The 17,724-nt window shown below is 49.1% G+C and overlaps 1 protein-coding gene across 1 annotated transcript; it reads right to left on the bottom strand.

Annotated features, from left to right (window-relative positions):
• Nucleotides 1–8,758: 8,758 nt before the first annotated feature.
• F3 (coagulation factor III, tissue factor) lies at nucleotides 8,759–17,724 on the bottom strand. The gene is made up of 6 exons (XM_020163931.2): nucleotides 17,368–17,724; nucleotides 16,282–16,387; nucleotides 12,678–12,874; nucleotides 11,556–11,734; nucleotides 10,723–10,882; nucleotides 8,759–9,712 (listed from the first exon to the last, which is right to left on the bottom strand). The coding sequence occupies exons 1-6, from the start codon at nucleotides 17,462–17,464 to the stop codon at nucleotides 9,579–9,581; spliced, it is 873 nt and encodes a 290-aa protein (XP_020019520.1). The 5' UTR covers nucleotides 17,465–17,724; the 3' UTR covers nucleotides 8,759–9,578.

Here is a 17,724-nt window from a genome sequence, read left to right as displayed (position 1 = left end):
CCTTAAAGACCCAAAAAACTCTACTCAGAAGCTTCTAGACATCATCAATAGCTATAGCAAGGTAGCAGGATATAAAATCAACATAGAAAAATCATTAGCATTTCTATACACTAACAATGAGCAAACGGAAAAAGAATGTATGAAAACAATTCCATTTACAATAGCCTCAAACAAAATCAAATACCTAGGTGTAAACCTAACAAAAGATGTGAAAGACCTCTACAAGGAAAACTATACACTTCTGAAGAAAGAGATTGAGGAAGACTATAGAAAGTGGAGAGATCTCCCATGCTCATGGATTGGTAGAATCAACATAGTAAAAATGTCGATACTCCCCAAAGTAATCTACATGTTTAATGCAATTCCCATCAAAATTCCAATGACATTCATTAAAGAGATTGAAAAATCTACTGTGAAATTTATATGGAAACACAAGAGGCCACGAATAGCCAAGGCAATACTCAGTCAAAAGAACAATGCAGGAGGTATCACAATACCTGACTTCAAACTATATTACAAAGCAATAACAATAAAAACAGCATGGTACTGGCACAAAAACAGACATGAAGACCAGTGGAACAGAATAGAGGATCCAGATATGAAGCCACACAACTATGAGCAACTTATCTTTGACAAAGGAGCTAAAAATATACGATGGAGAAATAGCAGCCTCTTCAACAAAAACTGCTGGGAAAACTGGTTAGCAGTCTGCAAAAAACTGAAACTCGATCCATGTATATCACCCTATACCAAGATTAACTCAAAATGGATCAAGGATCTTAATATCAGACCCCAAACTCTTAAGTTGATACAAGAAAGAGTAGGAAATACTCTGGAGTTAGTAGGTATAGGTAAGAACTTTCTCAATGAAACCCCAGCAGCACAGCAACTAAGAGATAGCATAGATAAATGGGACCTCATAAAACTAAAAAGCTTCTGTTCATCAAAAGAAATGGTCTCTAAACTGAAGAGAACACCCACAGAGTGGGAGAAAATATTTGCCAATTATACATCAGACAAAGGACTGATAACCAGAATATACAGGGAACTTAAAAAACTAAATTCTCCCAAAACTAATGAACCAGTAAAGAAATGGGCATGTGAACTAAACAGAACTTTCTCAAAAGAAGAAATTCAAATGGCCAGAAAACACATGAAAAAATGCTCACCATCTCTATCTAGCAATAAAGGAAATGCAAAATAAAACCACACTAAGATTCCACCTCACCCCTGTTAGAATAGCCATCATCAGCAACACCACCAACAACAGGTGTCGGCGAGGATGTGGGGAAAAAGGAACCCTCTTACACTGTTGGTGGGAATGTAGACTAGTACAACCACTCTGGAAAAAAATTTGGAGGCTACTTAAAAAGCTGGACATCGATCTACCATTTGATCCAGCAATACCACTCTTGGGGATATACCCAAAAGACTGTTACTCCAGAGGCACCTGCACACCCATGTTTATTGTGGCACTATTCACAATAGCCAAGTTATGGAAACAGCCAAGATGCCCCAGCACTGACGAATGGATTAAGAAAATGTGGTATCTATACACAATGGAATTTTATGCAGCCATGAAGAAGAACGAAATGTTATCATTTGCTGGTAAATGGATGGAATTGGAGAACATCATTCTGAGTGAGGTTAGCCTGGCTCAAAAGACCAAAAATCGTATGTTCTCCCTCATATGTGGACATTAGATCAAGGGCAAACACAACAAGGGGATTAGACTATGAGCACAGGATAAAAGCGAGAGCACACAAGGGAGGGGTGAGGATAGGTAAGACACCTAAAAAACTAGCTAGCATTTGTTGCCCTTAACGCAGAGAAACTAAAGCAGATACCTTAAAGCAACTGAGGCCAATAGGAAAAGGGGACCAGGAACTAGAGAAAAGGTTAGATCAAAAAGAATTAACCTAGAAGGTAACACCCACGCACAGGAAATCAATGTGAGTCAATGCCCTGTATAGCTATCCTTATCTCAACCAGTAAAACCCCTTGTTCCTTCCTATTATTGCTTATACTCTCTCTACAACAAAATTAGAGATAAGGGCAAAATAGTTTCTGCGGGGTATTGAGGGGGGGAGCGGGAGGGGGTGGAGTGGGTGGTAAGGGAGGGGGTGGGAGCAGGGGGGAGAAATGAACCAAGCCTTGTATGCACATATGAATAATAAAAGAAAAATGAAAAAAAAAAGACTTGGTAAGCACTTTACTGCAGTATAATATATGTACAGAAAAGTCTACAATGAATTTCAAAGAAATCGTTCCCCTCATAAACACCCCAAATCAAGAAATGGAGCTTTACCATGCTTCTGATGCCCTCCTTGTGTTTTACACCTTTTCCATGCTTTGCTTTGCCTCTGACTTCGGTCATGTGAGCTAGTTTTTCCTGGTTTTGAGACTTTATATGTATCAAGATAGATACCCATCCTCGTCCTCTGATGCTATGAGACTGGTTGGCTGACTGGCTGTGTGGCAGTCGTGCCTTCACTTTTGGGCTTGAATGTCTCTTCTTTCCCTGTGCCATTGATTGGTGCTGGGTTTTCTGGTTGGCACTGCCTTGATGGCCTCATAAGCCCCCTCTGTGCTAAAGTGGCTGTCTCTACACGAAGTGACAGGGTCTGGGGTGAGACCTCCATCTGGGGGCTGAAGAGACTCATAGGTGGAGGTGGAGAAGACTCTGGTCCCTTGTGTCTGATGGTTCGTGACCATTTACAGGCCCAATGTTGTTTCTCTTTGTTTCCTTTGGTCCTTTTATTCGACATGTCTGCCCTTCTCAGCAACTGAAGGTGGATTTCACAATCTTGGCGAATGGGGACACATCCAGTCCCGTGCCGTTAAGTGTATGCAAGGAAAGGCACTTCCTGCCCTGCTGAGGGTTCATCTCTTCTCTGAAAACACAAGAGACAAGTTACTTTGCAGCTGAAGCATGGGGGTGGGGTATTGAAAATCAGGCTGGGTAGAGTGTCACATCAGGAGGAGCCTTTTTCTTTAAACACTTTTAGCTTCCTATTATAAAAGTTTATTAAATTTTGTGAGCCAGGTGTGGTGTTGCGTGCCTGTAATCCCAGCATCTGGGAGGCTGAGGCAGGAGGATCTTGAGTTCAAGGCCAGCTTGGGCTATATACAACATATAACTATATATACATACAACATCCAGACTAAAAAAATAATATTTAAGATGAATTGTCAGTTTCACAATTACTGGAGTTTTTTCTTTGTACTATTTTGTTTCCCACAGAAAAAGTGATTTTTTAAGTCATGTTAATTGCTGACACTAATAACATAATCACAGAACTTAGACTACCAAGGGATGAAGATCTTGAATTAGCTCACTTGACAAGAGAAAAACACCTCCCATGTTTGGGTAAGCTTTCTTGAAAGAGTGTGTTCTTTCAAAAGGAAAAGCCCTAGCAGACCACGTGGAAGCTTCAGAGGGAGTGTGCACTCTGCAGATAGACAGGTGTGGTTTTTTTGTTGTTGTTTTTTGTAGTACTGGGGTTTGAACTCAGGACTTCATGCTTGCTACGAAGGTGCTCTACCACTTGAGCCACTCCACCAGCCCTTTTTTCTCTGGTTATAGGGTTTCATTTTTTGCCCAGGCCTGGCTGGACCTCAATCCTTCTATTTTAGGCTTCCTCCCATAGCTGAAATGACAGGCATGCTCCACTGCACCCGGCTCTTAAGATGGGGTCTTGCTAACTTTTTGCCCTGGCTGGCCTAGAACCACGATCCTCCCAATCTCAGCCTGAAGCAGCTAGAATTACAGGCGTGAGCCTCTGGCGCCCAGCTGGAGAAGCTGGTCTATGTTTTTTGTGTTCTTAATTTGTTTGGGCGTCAGAAGTAATTTTCTGACCTTGCCAAGGGCTGGGAAAGCCCCATTTGGGTCTGCACCTCCTGCCAGCCTCTCTGCGGTAGAAAGGAAGCCATTTTGCTGGGTTCAGTCATTGGTAGATCAAACTTCAGCAGGCGTTGGAATCGCTTGAAGGGCGTCTTGTTAAAACTTGCTAATTCAGAGAGACCCAGGGTGAGAGTTTTACTACTGAGTTGCCAGGTGACACCAACGCTGCTGGTCTGGACACCATGCTCTGAGAACACTCGTGCTGGCTCGCATTGGAACACACGATGGCTTTCAGCGCTCTGGAAAACCATCAGAATTTCCTCAGAATCAGCTTGGTTCACAAGACTCCATCTTTGCCATCATGCAGGTGGCTTCTCTTCAAAAGCAACAGCCTGGAGTAGCTGACCACAGGACATTCCGAATGTGGTCGAGAGGTGCCCTGGCATGGAGCAAATGGAGCAGGACAGGTGGGGATGCCAGGATGGCACCTGGGGATCCACCTTAGAGAGTGGCAGATCAGCGTGTGGGTGCAGGAAAAGAAGTCTCCTGCCTTCCCTGCAAAACTCTCACACGTGGAGCAGTGAACCCCATCAACTCTCTAAGTCATTTTGGAAAGTGTGGCTCTTGGTAAAATATGGAGCCACTGACACTTTGATGTGAACGATTTTTAAGTCCCTTCTTTAGTTGCAGGGTGGAATGATGTCTTTTGAAATGTCAGTTGACACTTTTGTCCTGTCTGGTTTTCTCCCCCTACCCCTTCTCCCTACTCGGCCAGCTCAGCCTGTGCCCCAATCTCGGGAGGGGTGTGCAAGCTGAACGGGGGGTTCCTCTGGCTCAGGACGGCCTGAACCAGCAGCACTGGCACGCACACAGGGATTTGAAACAGATCATGACAGCAAGTAAGAATAAGCCCCAGCCCACCGCCCTCAGCCTAGAGAAGACCCTCTAAGCTGAGGGCCATGTTGGAGGGGAAGGTGAGGGAGGAGAGGCCAGGAACAGCTGCGGTGGGCGGTGGGCTTTGACATGACTCCAGGCAAAAGGGGGATGTCTGGGCAGAATCAGCAAACTGCTTGCGATGTGTCTGCCCTGCCATGGAGGGGAAAGGGAGCCTCAGTTAAAAACTGAAGTTAAATCAAAGGCAACAGCATACTATGACTGTGCACCCCAATTTTGTGCTGTTATGGGGTCCTGCGAGTGGGCGGCACGCAGATGTGGCTCTGGGGCAGGGAGCAAGTGGCTCCACAGGGCAGAGCTGGCAGGCCAGGCCTCGGCTAGCAGGAGGCTCCTGGGGCCCGGACAGGCCTGCGCTGAGCAGCCTTTCTGCCTCATGCTCCAGATCAGGGCCCCCCAAAATGGACCAGGAAGGCCTCGCAGGGTCCACAGGGCTACACCGCCTGTTCTTGAGTCATTGTCCCCTGTGATGTCCCCTGTCCCGCAGGGGACAGGGCTCATTCGCTCCTTGGTCTCCTGGAGCTGGTGAAGGGAGCAGATGACACTGCCTCGGGAAGATGGTGGCCTCGCCCCTGCCCACAGCAGGGTTAGAAGTCAGGGAAAGCGAGTCACGGTGTAGGCGGGTGAGGGCAGACTGGAATCTGCTGCGTCTCTGCATTCTCTGTCACCTGCCATTGCATCACCCTTCTGTCCAGATCTCACGCAAGCATCTTTTGCTTAAGTCTAATCTACAGCCAGACCAAGAAGAGGATTCTGGGGAAAATGGGTTAGCATTACAGCCCACCCCAGCCCTGTGCACAAATGGAGAGCAGTGAAAACAGAACGTAGAATTTAAAAGGGTCACTGATGGCTGGGAGGAAGATGGGCACAGAGAGGACAGCTAGGAGGCCACTGCCACCATCTGGTAGGAGACAAGAGGCTTGAAGCAGAGCAGAGGTGAGGTGAGCAAGTGAGTGAGTGTCAGAACTGGGCTACATTTCAGAGATGGTGGTGACAGTCTTCGCTGATGGGTTGACACTGCGTGGGGGAGGAGAAGAAGTCAACCCTGACACAGGGTGTTGGACTGAGCCGATGGCACTGTCGTTTCGTGAAGTGGGGAAGGTTCAGGGTTTTCTGTGGACACACTGAGCTTGAGATGCACGTTAGAGTCAGGCAGAGACGCTGACGCTGTGTAGGTAAGTTGGATCCGGTGTAGTTTGGGTTTGGGGAAGGACATGGGGCTATGCATGCTTTTGGGAGGTCGGTGTGCGAACCTGGGCACAGAGCGTCGGTGCTGGATAATAGGGTCAGAGATATATTGCTCAGAGAGTGACTATTGATGGAGAACTGGCTTGAGCACTACAAGAACCCAACATTAAGAAGTCAGAAAGCAGAGGATGGGGTCCAAAAAGGAGGAGGAAGGGAAGAGAGAAACCCAGATCTGTTAGGGCTTCTGTAGAGCCAAAAAAAAAAAAAAAAAAGATTGTTTTTTAAGGCAGAAAATAATTAAATATGTTTACATTCTGATAAAAATAACCAAATATGGGAGCAGCATACAGTGCTGGAAAGGGGACAGTTTCAGGGGAAAAGTCACTAAGTGTTGAGAAGCATGAAAATAGAATTTAGTTTACATTTAAGTGTACATTACATGCACCTTCCTTCGTGCTGTCCTCCAGGTCAGTGTTTATACAGCATCAGGTAGGATGCTTTTGACTACAAGTAACAGAAAGCCTGACTCAAGCTTCCTTGAACAATTAGTCAAATTATGTTCAGTGAGAAGCCCGTGGTAGGGGCTCCAGGTAAGGCTTGATCTGGCAGTTTGGTGGTATTACCAAAGATTTATTTCCATCACTGCACTGCTCCCCAGCACATCAGCTCCATGTCAGACTGGCTCGGGGGTAATCTCAACATGATTGCCACCAATTCATGGGGCCACATGTTTCTAAATCATATGCATCAAGAAAGAGCCTTCCACCATTCCCAGAAAAGCCCCCAAGACACGCTCTTCTTAGTCTTGGTCATGTTTCTAACCCTAGACCAATTTCTCCAGCTGGGAAGAGGATGCCGGGCAAAGCTAGAACACCTGCACCCCTAATGGAGCAGCAAGGGCTGATTGATTTAGAATGGGCTCAGGTGCTGAGGGGTCCGGTTGGAAAGGGCGGTGTCCAAGGAGGAGAAAGGAGAACTGGCGTCTAGGAAAAGCATCTGAGTGAACGTTGCATTGTGTTATGACAGCACTGAGCCTTCTCGGCAACCATCAGGGGAAGTCACACACGCTAAGTGCACCTGTCCTAGAACAGATAAGAAGGGCGGGCGAGTCTCGTGCCCTTCCATGGGTAGAGATGGTTCTTTATTAACCAGCAGGTTAGAGCACAGGCTGTAGCTAAACTGCAACGTGGATTTCTTGAGTTATCAGTTTCTCAAATGGAAGCCAAATTCAGTCAATAATTTCAGATGGAAAGTTATCTACAAAGCATGAAAGTCCAGTTTTCTAGCTGGCTCTCTGGGGACATCACAACTGAGTTGTGAAGTGTAGTTTGGCCCGCTGGAGGGCAGTGTTTTCTGGATCCCAGCCTGGTCTCTGCTGCACAGCGGGTTGATGGCAGTGTTGGTTTTAGGAGCAGCTGTTTGGTGTCAGCCCTAAGAGGAGTGTGGCTGCGGGTGGTGGTGTTCACAGCTGCAGTGTGCAGCTCAGGTCTGTGATGAACTCCTCTGTGCACAGCTAGAGACCGGCTCTCAGGGGCCAAAACCTTCAGTGGGACACTTCAGGCTCCTGAGGTTATGAAGCCCGGGGACCCAGGGAGTTACATAGTGCTGTCATTCATTGTTCCTGGCAGGGAGATGCCTACTGGGTACCCATCCCAAGGCCTGCAGCCATGTGAGCAGGACCCGAAGCTGCTGGCCCTCACACCTGCTCTGAGGACCGAGCCCACGCTGGCCTGTCCTGTATAAGGATCCATCCACCTGAGCAGGTGCAACAGATGCTGCGGGAGGACGAGGGGACACAGCTGCTCCACTGCCACACAGATTATTACTGATGGAACACAGAAACAAGCAGTGCCCTTAATCTTCCAGGCTACTGTTTTTATGGAGGCATCAAAGTTTTGTTTTGCTCCTTCTTCCTCAGGATGTGAGTTTAGAGTTCTATCAGCAACGCTCAGAGTCGCATGGTGCAAAGGAAGAATGAGGGTTGGCGACATGTCCCCAGCTGGAGACTGAGCTGGTCTCTGCTGTTTCCGATTGTGGCTCCGTGTCTGTGGACACATGTCCAGGTTCGTGTGCCATCTGGATGTCTGTCCTCCCTGACAACGACCCAGCCTTCCACAGCCAGAAGCCAAAGCAGCCCTGGCCCAGCAAGGAACCAAGGACCTCTCCTCCATCTCGTTGGGGTGCCCTTTCCACATGGTGAGAACAGGATTCTGCACATTGAGTGGATTCACTGTCCTAGAGTGAGCAAGTCAACAACTGGCCTGACAGTGCCCCTATGGAGCGAGACCCTGCCCTGTCCAGTGACTTCTCCATCTAGAGACCTCCCTCCACTTTTCATCCTCTCATCTGGCTTTCTTTCAATGCAGGAGTGCAAAGACATTTTCCCCCTTTAGCCTTCCCTGTGGGGTTATGTTCCTCCCATGGCCACGAGACATGGGGTACCTCCACGTGGGCAGGGCTGGCGGCGTGGGGAACACAGTGACGGGGCCAGTGTGGAGCAGGAGTTTTAAGGGATGGCTGATTTAACCCATGAAGCTGTGATTAGCTATTTCTACAAGATTTTTGTTTCCCTCTGCCCCTGATCGAGACTTCTGCGTCATCCTGGTCTTGTGATGAGAAGACATGGTGAGTCGTTCGAGTCACCTGTGTAGTGCCTGTGAAAAGCTAAGGGACACTGTTGCCAGCTGGTGACAGCTTTAGGATCGTATATTACTGCAGCTGACAATGCAAACAGCAGCTATAAATAGTGAATAAAAGATAAGTACAATACCAGTGTCTGTTCCCAGTCACCTTTATTTATATAAAAGTATATTAAATAAATTATCTCAATATATACAAATAGAACCTCTATAAATAGAAAATCCCCATATACAAAACCTTTAAAAATTATATAAATATACACAGTGTCAACCATAGAAACTTTTAAGTACCTTAAGTCATTAACTCTGTAGTTTCTTTATATAGACATCTTATAAAAATATATTCAGGTGTCAAAATATTTAATCCACACCTCTTCTGTCAGTTGAAGTGCTAAACTGTCAAGCCTATCAAAAAAGTGCCGAAAAGAGAAATCTCCAGCATTTGACACAATAATATAAAAGTCTGCCAATGACCTTCCAAAAGTACCCCTAGAAAAACAAGAACAAGAAAGTAATCACCACGTTAGGAAGGACAGCAGCATGTTAGAAACGTCCGTTCCTGCAGCCTTCCCTTTGGGAGGTCAGCTTCCCAAAGGGTCTTCTAGTCCACCCAGGACACGCGAAGGCATCTGGTCACTCGGCCTTGCGTGGATGACCTCATTTCTTCCTGAGCCCAGACGCTACAATCTGAACCATGGCGCGCAAAAGGTGCTATGGTGTTCCATCCCACTGGAAACGACTTGGAGTGGGTTGTACCCTCCGTTACATTCAAAGTGACTGATGCTCGTGTCAGAACCAGAACGCTAAGTGCAATGGCAGCTCGTACACTGCAGGAGGATTTGAACTCCAGGCCTCGCCCCGGCTCCAGAGTCCTCGTGTTTCGTGCATTTCGTCCTCTCAAAACATTCCGGGCTTCAGTGCAGCATGCAGCGTGGTCAGCAGAAGGACCCTGCTCCCTATGCCACGTTCAGCGGGGAGCAGTCCTTTCCACCCTGCCCCACTCTGGCCTTCCGGCACTTGTACAGAAAGAGGGTCAGGATGACGATGAAGATGACGACCACCAACACTGCCGCTCCCACGATGACCGTTTCTGCAAAAGAAAAGGTGCCACATGAGCTCGCAGGCTCGAGGCCCCCAGCAGTGGGCAGAACTGAGGGCCTGACCTCAGTCACACATCCTGCTCCTGGGCAATGGGAAATTTCTTCCTTCCTCTCTCCCACCACTCTCACGAGGAAAGAGTTTGTCAAACCCCAGTGTCTTAGATGGATTGACAGTGGTGCCACTGTAAAGGGGCTACCTAACAGTGGCCACTGCCTAGAAAAGACACATGTAGCTGGAAATAAGAGCAAGAGGTTGACAATGTCGCTGAGTTTGCTGGCAGTGACTATGGAAGAAGAGGATGGCGAGGGCGAAGAGGGAGTCCAGGACACAGGGGAAGCAGTGAAGTGGCGTCCTGGAGCAGGTGGCTTTGGGAACGCCTCTCAGAGGACACGTTTGAGCATAAGGGAAGAGGCAGGGGGAGCAGAGGCCCCGCTGGACACTAAGGCATGGCATTGGGACAGGGAATCTGAAGGGTGTGGGGAGGTGACCAGGCAGTGTGGACCCCAGGGATGGAGAGCCACCTCCTGTCAATGGCAACAGCAGGAGGGAGAACGTGAAAGTGTGTCTACGTTTCAAGACCTTGTCTCAGAGGAGCTGGCCTCTGGCTCTTGTTCACCGTGGGTACTGAGCACCTGCCCCGTGACGCCCGAGGGACATGCACAGGCACTGAGCGTCAGTGCACGTCCCAACACCAGAGCCATGTCTGGACTCCGAGTGTGTGTCCTTGTCTGTGGCCACAGCCATTGTGGTGTGCAGAAACCTGTGACTGCATGCTAAGTCCCAAACATCATCTGTGTCCCCAGAGTCCCCCGGAGATGCTAGCATGGACAGGTGCCCAGGGCAACGCTTACCTGGTACACAGGAATGACGTGGGATCACTTCAAAGTGTCCCAAACCCTACAATACCATACCAGGCACTTTCTCCCTGAATCTTAAGAGGAACACCTGGCTTTGTGTGGCACCCCGGTCCCCAAGCCAGTGACCGACAGGGCCACTCACCTCTCAGTGCGCTCTTCTGTTGGCTTGTGCACTCAAAGACGCTTTCCGGACTCTTCTGGTTGCTTCTTCGGGACAGAATCACGGCTTGAACAGTGAAGCAGTAGTTTTTCCCTTCATCCACATCAATCAAAAACTTGTTAGTGTCTGTCTTGGCGGTTTTCTGTGAAAAGAGAGAGTTCTTAATTCACCAGGCTCACAGTGAACTCCCTGCCCTTACTAAGTCACCGTGAGGATGGCCGACCTTGGTTCAAAGTGAAGCCGTGTGACCGTGCCTGACGTATGCAGATTACAAGTGACGGCCACCCCAGTGACCGATAAGGACACCTTTGCCAAGACGGACCAGATCGACCTTGGGCCCATGAGTGCCAAATGATCCCTTAAGAGATATCTGGGGCTCGAGCAGTAGAGCACCTGCTTTGTGAGTGCAAAGCCCTGAGTTCAAATCTCAGCCCCACCAAAAACCAAAACCAAATTTGCAGGGAAAGAAAGACGGGAAGCTCTAATGATTGAATAGAAATTAAATTTGGGGGCTGGGAGTAAAGCCCAGTGGTAGAGCTCTTGCCTAGCCTGCAGGGCACAGGGCAAAAATCCCCTGCATCTCTCTCTCTCTCTCTCTCTCCCCCACTCAGTGAGGAACCTGGGCGTCCCCAGGCCCAGCCCACAGTCACAAGGCAGCTGGGTCACAGGCAGCACCAGGGCCTGTCCCCTGCCACTGCCCCGCACCCCCCACCCATCCCTGTTCTGCTACATTTGAACCGGGGCAGAAGTGGGCTGCAAACTTCACGCACCGATCATTTAGAGCATGGCGTAAAAACCCACGGAGAAAGTCTCACCTTTCCCGTACTTGAGGCCTTCCAGTAATAAAGTGTGTAACCTAAGTCGTCGCCAAAAACGTCCCGGATGGTGAGGAATGTCCCATTCCTCCTGACCAGTGTTCTCGAGTCTTGCACGGTCACGTTCAGCTTCGTCCCCACTTGTTCAAAACTCTCAACTGTCGGCTGTCCGAGTTTTGCTAATGTAGAAAATAAGACAGGTTGGACCCACAGAAGTCTACACAACGTACGCCGCGTTTAGTTAGCACACGGAACAGAATCAACCCCCAGGGGGAGGACAATGGGAGCCCCAGATGGAGTTCTAATTTTCTTATAGTGATATGAGAAAAAGTAAAGACACCAGGCGCAGTGGCTCACGCCTGTAATCCCAGCTTCTCAGGAGGCAGAGATCAGGAGGATAGAGGATCAAGGGCAGCCTGGGCAAAAAGTGAGACCCCATCTCAACAAAAAATGCCAGGAGTGGTGGCACACACCATGATCCCAGCTCCATGGGAGGCATAGGTAGGAGGATCGTGGTCTGAAGGCTGCCCCAAGCAAATAGTGAGACGCTATCTGAAAAATAACTAAAAGCAAAAAGGGCTGGAGGCATGGCAAGGCCCCGAACTCAAAGCCCAATTTTAATACTATAATATACCTGGAATCTTACCATTTAGCATGTAATCAACAAACACCCTTTCCAGGTATTTTACATTTTTCAAAATCCACTGTGTGTTTTACACTTGCAGATTTAGCTATCTTTCAGGTAATGGCTTGTGGTTAATGTTTCCTGCAGTGAGCGGTGCAGTCGTATAAGATCCCATAAATCAGGGGCTGTGCGAAGCCCAGGAAATGACTTTGGCACATCAAGAAATCAGTTTTAACCTCTTGGCCTCTGCAATGGACTACAGGCATGAACTACCATGCCTGGCCCTCAGCCTTCTTAAGATGCTACACTCGTTTATCAAGTACCAAGGTCAGAACCACGGGTGTAACACACAAAACACCTGAGTTTCCTACTTGGCAGGGATTCTCTGTATCCCCTCAACAGACCCCAGGGTAGCACACGCATTTTATCTAATGGCCCCGGGTGTCACTCAGCACAAGTACACTCAGAAGCCAGGACAAGAATGAGGAGTCACTTACTGTCCAGGTAGGGGGTGAAAGCTGGGGAGTTTGTAAAGAGATGCTCCCCGCCATTATCAGAAGGGAGGCTCGTTGGCGGGAGGGACAGGACCCTGGCCGTGTAGGTTTGGTGCACATCCTGCATGATGTCATCGGTGAGGTCACACTCCGTCTCTGACGTGAGGAAGCACTTGTTTTTCCAGTCTCCTGGTCCAGAGCTGGAGGGAGAGAGGGAATGGACGCCCTGAGTGACCCTCCGAGGAGACACAGAGCTGCAGGCTGGGGTCTATGCTGACCATCCATCACGGAGGCCTGGCAGTCAGAGGCCTGAGTTTACAAACAGGGCAACTGAGTCAAAGCACACTGACAATACGATAAGCTCCAAATCACACAGCCGGACTCTGAACCGGACGATGTTCAAGTCCTGAGTCTGTGCTGTGCTGTCAGTCACAGAGGGGGCAGGTTTCCAGTGTCAGGTACAGTCTGTCACCTACATTATGCTTCTCGTCATATCATACACTCGGTGTGAATAAATGGTGTTCAAGCTTATCAAATAATATCTCTATACAATGTATTCTTGTGGTTTTAACCACTTACGGGCGCTCTACTGGGCCCTTCAGACACGTTGTTCATTTGATTCTATCCTAAAGAAGGTCCTGGGTTTCTTTTACACACATGCACACAGAGTCTTAGAGACACCAGGTAACTTTCCAAGCTCACATAGGTAACTACAGCAGGGCTGGGTCTGTTGCCTCGTTACACCACCCGGGGGGTGCACATGTAAGATGGGAACAGGTCTCACTTCACTAGACATCACGGGATAACACAGGTAGTACCTGTCTAACGAAGTGTGGGGCCACGAGGCTAAATAAAACAGACATGTCTTTTGTAAGACATCACGGGAGAGGAAAGGAGTTGAAGATGTCCTGCTAAAAATGGAAATCTTCTAACGGACCAGAACAGATCCCCACACCCGAAACTCTCATTAAGTGCAGAAATCACTGCTCTACCCTTTGGTCCCAGTCTACGAGTCTGACCCCGTCAAGCGTGGTCAGGTCCAACCCCACCTTCTCCTGCTCACCATGCTCAGCCCTCATCCCTTCCTTGTCTGTCCCCACACCACAGGGACACTGAGGCACTCTCTCTTGTACCAGGTCCTGTGCCTTGTGCTGGCTCCCTGCCAAATGGCTGGGAGTCAAGGCTTAAGGTGGCCGCATTTACAGTAGACTTTGTACATCATGGGGGACGGTCACCATACGGATTCCATTGTCTAAATCTAAGCAGCTTGAAAGAATCTGGGTAAGTGCTTTCTTTATTCTCAAATTCACAGATTGATCTGGAATATTTCAGCTTCTTTTAAGTTTTTTTCTGTGATAAGCACAGAGAGGGAATTTTGGTCCAGAATAACCAACATGTACTCTTATCACAGCTTTCCATATGGAAAAGCATGTGGAAACTCAGGCTGGCAGAGTGGCTCACATGGAGGCTAGGCAGGTGAGGCCCTGAGTTCAAACCCCAGTACCGCCACAAAAACAAAAGGAGCGTGCAAACAAGACTTTCGTGAGCTGGGCTCTGTGCTGAGGATGAGTATCTACTCACAAGCAAGCCCAAGGGCTGCCGCCCTGTGTCAACAGGTTACGCAGCAGCGGTCCTCTGGTGAGGGCCTCTGAACGTCATTAAAACATTAGTGCTAAAAGCCTTCCAGGTTCCTCTGGGTATTACAAAACCCCAAATCTGAGAATTACTAAAAAATTTCCAACAGAAAGCAGATGGTCACTAATTTAGTTGCTGGCTGTGTTCTGGAAGTATTCTAATTTCAGCTTTAGGATGGGACACCTCTGTGGAATCAGGATTGCAGGTGATATCTGGTGCTAAGGCCTGAGCCACTACCACCTACCCACCACCAAGGGGAAGCAGCTGCTGGAGCTGGGCTTGGGCTGCCCTTGGCCAGTGCTGGCAGAGCCTGGCTTCAGCAGTGAGGACAGTGGTGGTGATGGTGGGGTCTCCAGAGAGAGAGAGAGAAATAGAGAGGGAGAGGCAGCTTTAGGGTCCCCGGCTTCAGGGACCCCCATCAGGCTGGCAGAGCCAGGATGCAGTAATGTGGGATACATGGAGACCGCAGCCCAGACCCGGGGCTCACCACCGGTGCAGTCTGTGTAGATTCCTCACTTCCCAAAGCAACAGTCTCCTCATCTAGAAAATGATTGCCGGGAGCCTCCTAGGCCGGGAATCCCATCTCCCTCTTAGGAGCATCAGAGCAGAGTGGGGTCTCAGGAATGCCCCCAAGACCCTCCAGCTCAGACACAAGAATATGGGGACATCACAGGTGAGTCTGTGGGCACCCCAAAACTGTGCACGTTTGCAGATTGAAAGCTGAGCAGTCTTAAAAAAGCCCCAGAAGTTATTGCTAAAAAAGTCTTCAGTTTCAAAATCAGTAAAATCAGAAATTTCCACATGTAGCTCTTTCAAAGGATTTTTAGAAAGTCAGTTCCTCCAAATCTACTTTCCCCGGCCAGAAGGAAAGAGCTTCCTGAGATAAACTTCAGTCTGCAACAAAGAAACTCCTGCTAATTCTCAACTGCTAGAATCTTTACAGACAAGTTTGATATAATTGTATCCTCCATCTCATGATACACAATTCCTTATCTCTCTCTCTCTCCACACACATCTATGTATCTACATATAGCTACACATCTGCACAAACACACACACACACGTTCATGCCCCTGTTTGTTGGGCAACAGTTGTCATAGAGTTCGTGTTGAGAAACAAGAATGTCCACCTGAAAGGGTCACCCTGTACCTAGGAGGCACATTCCTAATGCTTAAAAGGCTTAATAGCAGCTAACACAACAAAACCACAAGGCAAAACACCTTTAATTTTTCCCAGTGACACTTCTGTGCCTTTATATTGTTGATGTTGAGAAAATTTCCATGGAGCTGCCCTCTGTTTCCTAAGACAACTAGCAAGCCTCCAAGCACATTGCAGAAACCAGAGCTTGCCAAGAATATGGTGAAAACCATCGAGGAAAACTCATGGCACACGCTGGGCATTTAGATGAATAGGCTGAAAAACCCACTCCCCAACAGCTGCCAGGGCTGAGGCTGGAGTGAGCCAAGCAGCCCAGAGCGGGCCGAGAAGGGTGCAGACAGGGGATCCTCACCGAGTCAGGCAATTGGCCAAGAGCACGTATGCAGCCAAATTTTGATTCATAGAATCCAAAGATTAATGAATGAAACCCAGCCTTAGGGCAATGTATACACTGGCATTCCTCCCTGCCTCTCCCTGACATGTTCAACGCAGCTCACAGTCTAGACGATTAGCAACGGAGAAAGGACATCTGTGCAAAGATGACATCACTGTCATTGATCCCGAAGTACCCTGTCAGTGCCTGTTTAAGAGGGCTCCCCTCCACTTAGGAACTCTCCTGTCATTTCCAAAAACTGAAGGCATGCTACCAGCTCAAGGTTCAGAATGTTGTTACAGACTGGATACAGTAAGTCACCACAAACACCCTCTTCTTTGTCATCTCCCAAATAATCTCATCCAATAAGCAGCGTTAAAGCTGCCCAGGAGAACGGGAACATCAAGACCCTTAATTTTCTCTTTCCTGGACCTAGCTTACCTTATCTGAACTGTGTAGACACGATTGATGGACTTGGGTTCCCACTCCAAAATAGTCTTGAAGTTAGTTGATTTCCAAGTTAAATTGTACGCTTTATCTGGAGAGCCTTGGAACAAGAGAGGAACAGATTATAACATGAGCGTGGGTCCATGACACAGGGCGGAAAGAATACACCACCTTTTCGCCCGCCACCACTATAAACTTTACACGTTGAATTTTGGACCACAAAAGCTCCACTACTAAATTATCAAGAGAAAAAAAAATAACTTCAAATACTTTCTACCCCAGGATTTCCTCCTGGCAAGATTCACCCTGTCATCCATGGCTATAGGCAAGGATCTTAAAATCCTAGTTTGAACTTATTCATGGTGAAAGCCCTGTTATAACTTGACCTAGAATCACAGCCCAGGAGCCATTCATGTCACAGGGTGTCAGGAACCCAGCTAGCAAGTGTGGCAGGACTCAGACTCAACTCACCAGGAGCAAGCAGTGAGACAGGGTTTTGAAAGGTGGGAAAGGGCAAGTCCCACAGGTGTGGGAAGAGCCAGGAAGGAATGCAGACAAACAAAAAAGATCAAACTCGACCTTTCTGTTTTATCTAAAATGTTCTACGTGGCCTTGTGGCCCACGTGGTGGGACGAATTGGATCCAGATATGTTATTATTAAGGCCTTGCTTGCCAGTACTGATTTCTGTCTCGACCTAACCCCAAACACCGAATGGGAACCGGGCAGGCACGCTGTCATTCGCAAGTGATCCAGCAGTCCATGCTTCAGTGCATATCTAAACCAAGATCACCAGGAACCGACAGGGAGCTTTCCTCACAGAGAAAGATAATATTCAGGCCAGTCGCTCCCCAGCCCCCTCCTCCTCTCCAGGTGGCACCCCCCCCACCCCCAGGTGACCTCGGTGGGAAGCTGTGTCCTGAGTCAGCGCAGGAGCCAGTATCACCTTTTGCGACAAGGACCGGGCCAGGGCAGGGCGCGGGGGACGCCTGGGAGCCCTGGGTGCCGGGCATCCTCTGTCCTCCGGGACTGTCCCCTCCGTCCCGCGGGGTTGCCGGCTTCGGAGGACGAGAGCCACTCACCTGCAGCGCGGGCCACCTGGGCTAGGACCCAGCCGAGCAGAAGCGTCCGGGCGGCGGTGGTGTCGGGGCGCGGGGGCCGGGGCCGGCCAGTGTCCATGTCCTCGAGGGACGGCGTGGCCGGGGGTCCGCGGAACGGGGTCGCTGCGCTGCGGGAGGACGGAGGGGCCGGAGATCGGGGCGCCCTAGGAGATCTGTGGAGCTGGGGGTGCGGGGCGCAGAGTCTGCGGGGCCCAGGGCGGTCGGAGGGTTCTAGGTGCGCGGCCCTGGGGGTTCGGGGCACGGAGTCCACGGGCCGTGGGCCCGGCGCGTTATAAGCGCAGAGCTCTGCGGTCCCGGCCGTAGCTCCGGTGGGCGGCC

The sequence above is a fragment of the Castor canadensis genome, chromosome 12 (assembly GCF_047511655.1).
Source record: "Castor canadensis chromosome 12, mCasCan1.hap1v2, whole genome shotgun sequence".
NCBI lineage: Eukaryota > Metazoa > Chordata > Mammalia > Rodentia > Castoridae > Castor > Castor canadensis.
Note: the sequence above shows the minus strand (reverse complement) of the source record. Positions and strands in the feature narration are given on the sequence as shown.

Coding starts and splice junctions, on each gene's coding strand:
- F3 (XM_020163931.2), bottom strand. CDS start 17,464: ATGGACACTGGCCGGCCCCGGCCCCCGCGCCCCGACACCACCGCCGCC. Junction 16,388..17,367: donor CCAGGTGGCCCGCGCTGCAG/GTGAGTGGCTCT, acceptor TCTTGTTCCAAG/GCTCTCCAGATAAAGCGTAC. Junction 11,735..12,677: donor TTTCACCCCCTACCTGGACA/GTAAGTGACTCC, acceptor TTTCTACATTAG/CAAAACTCGGACAGCCGACA.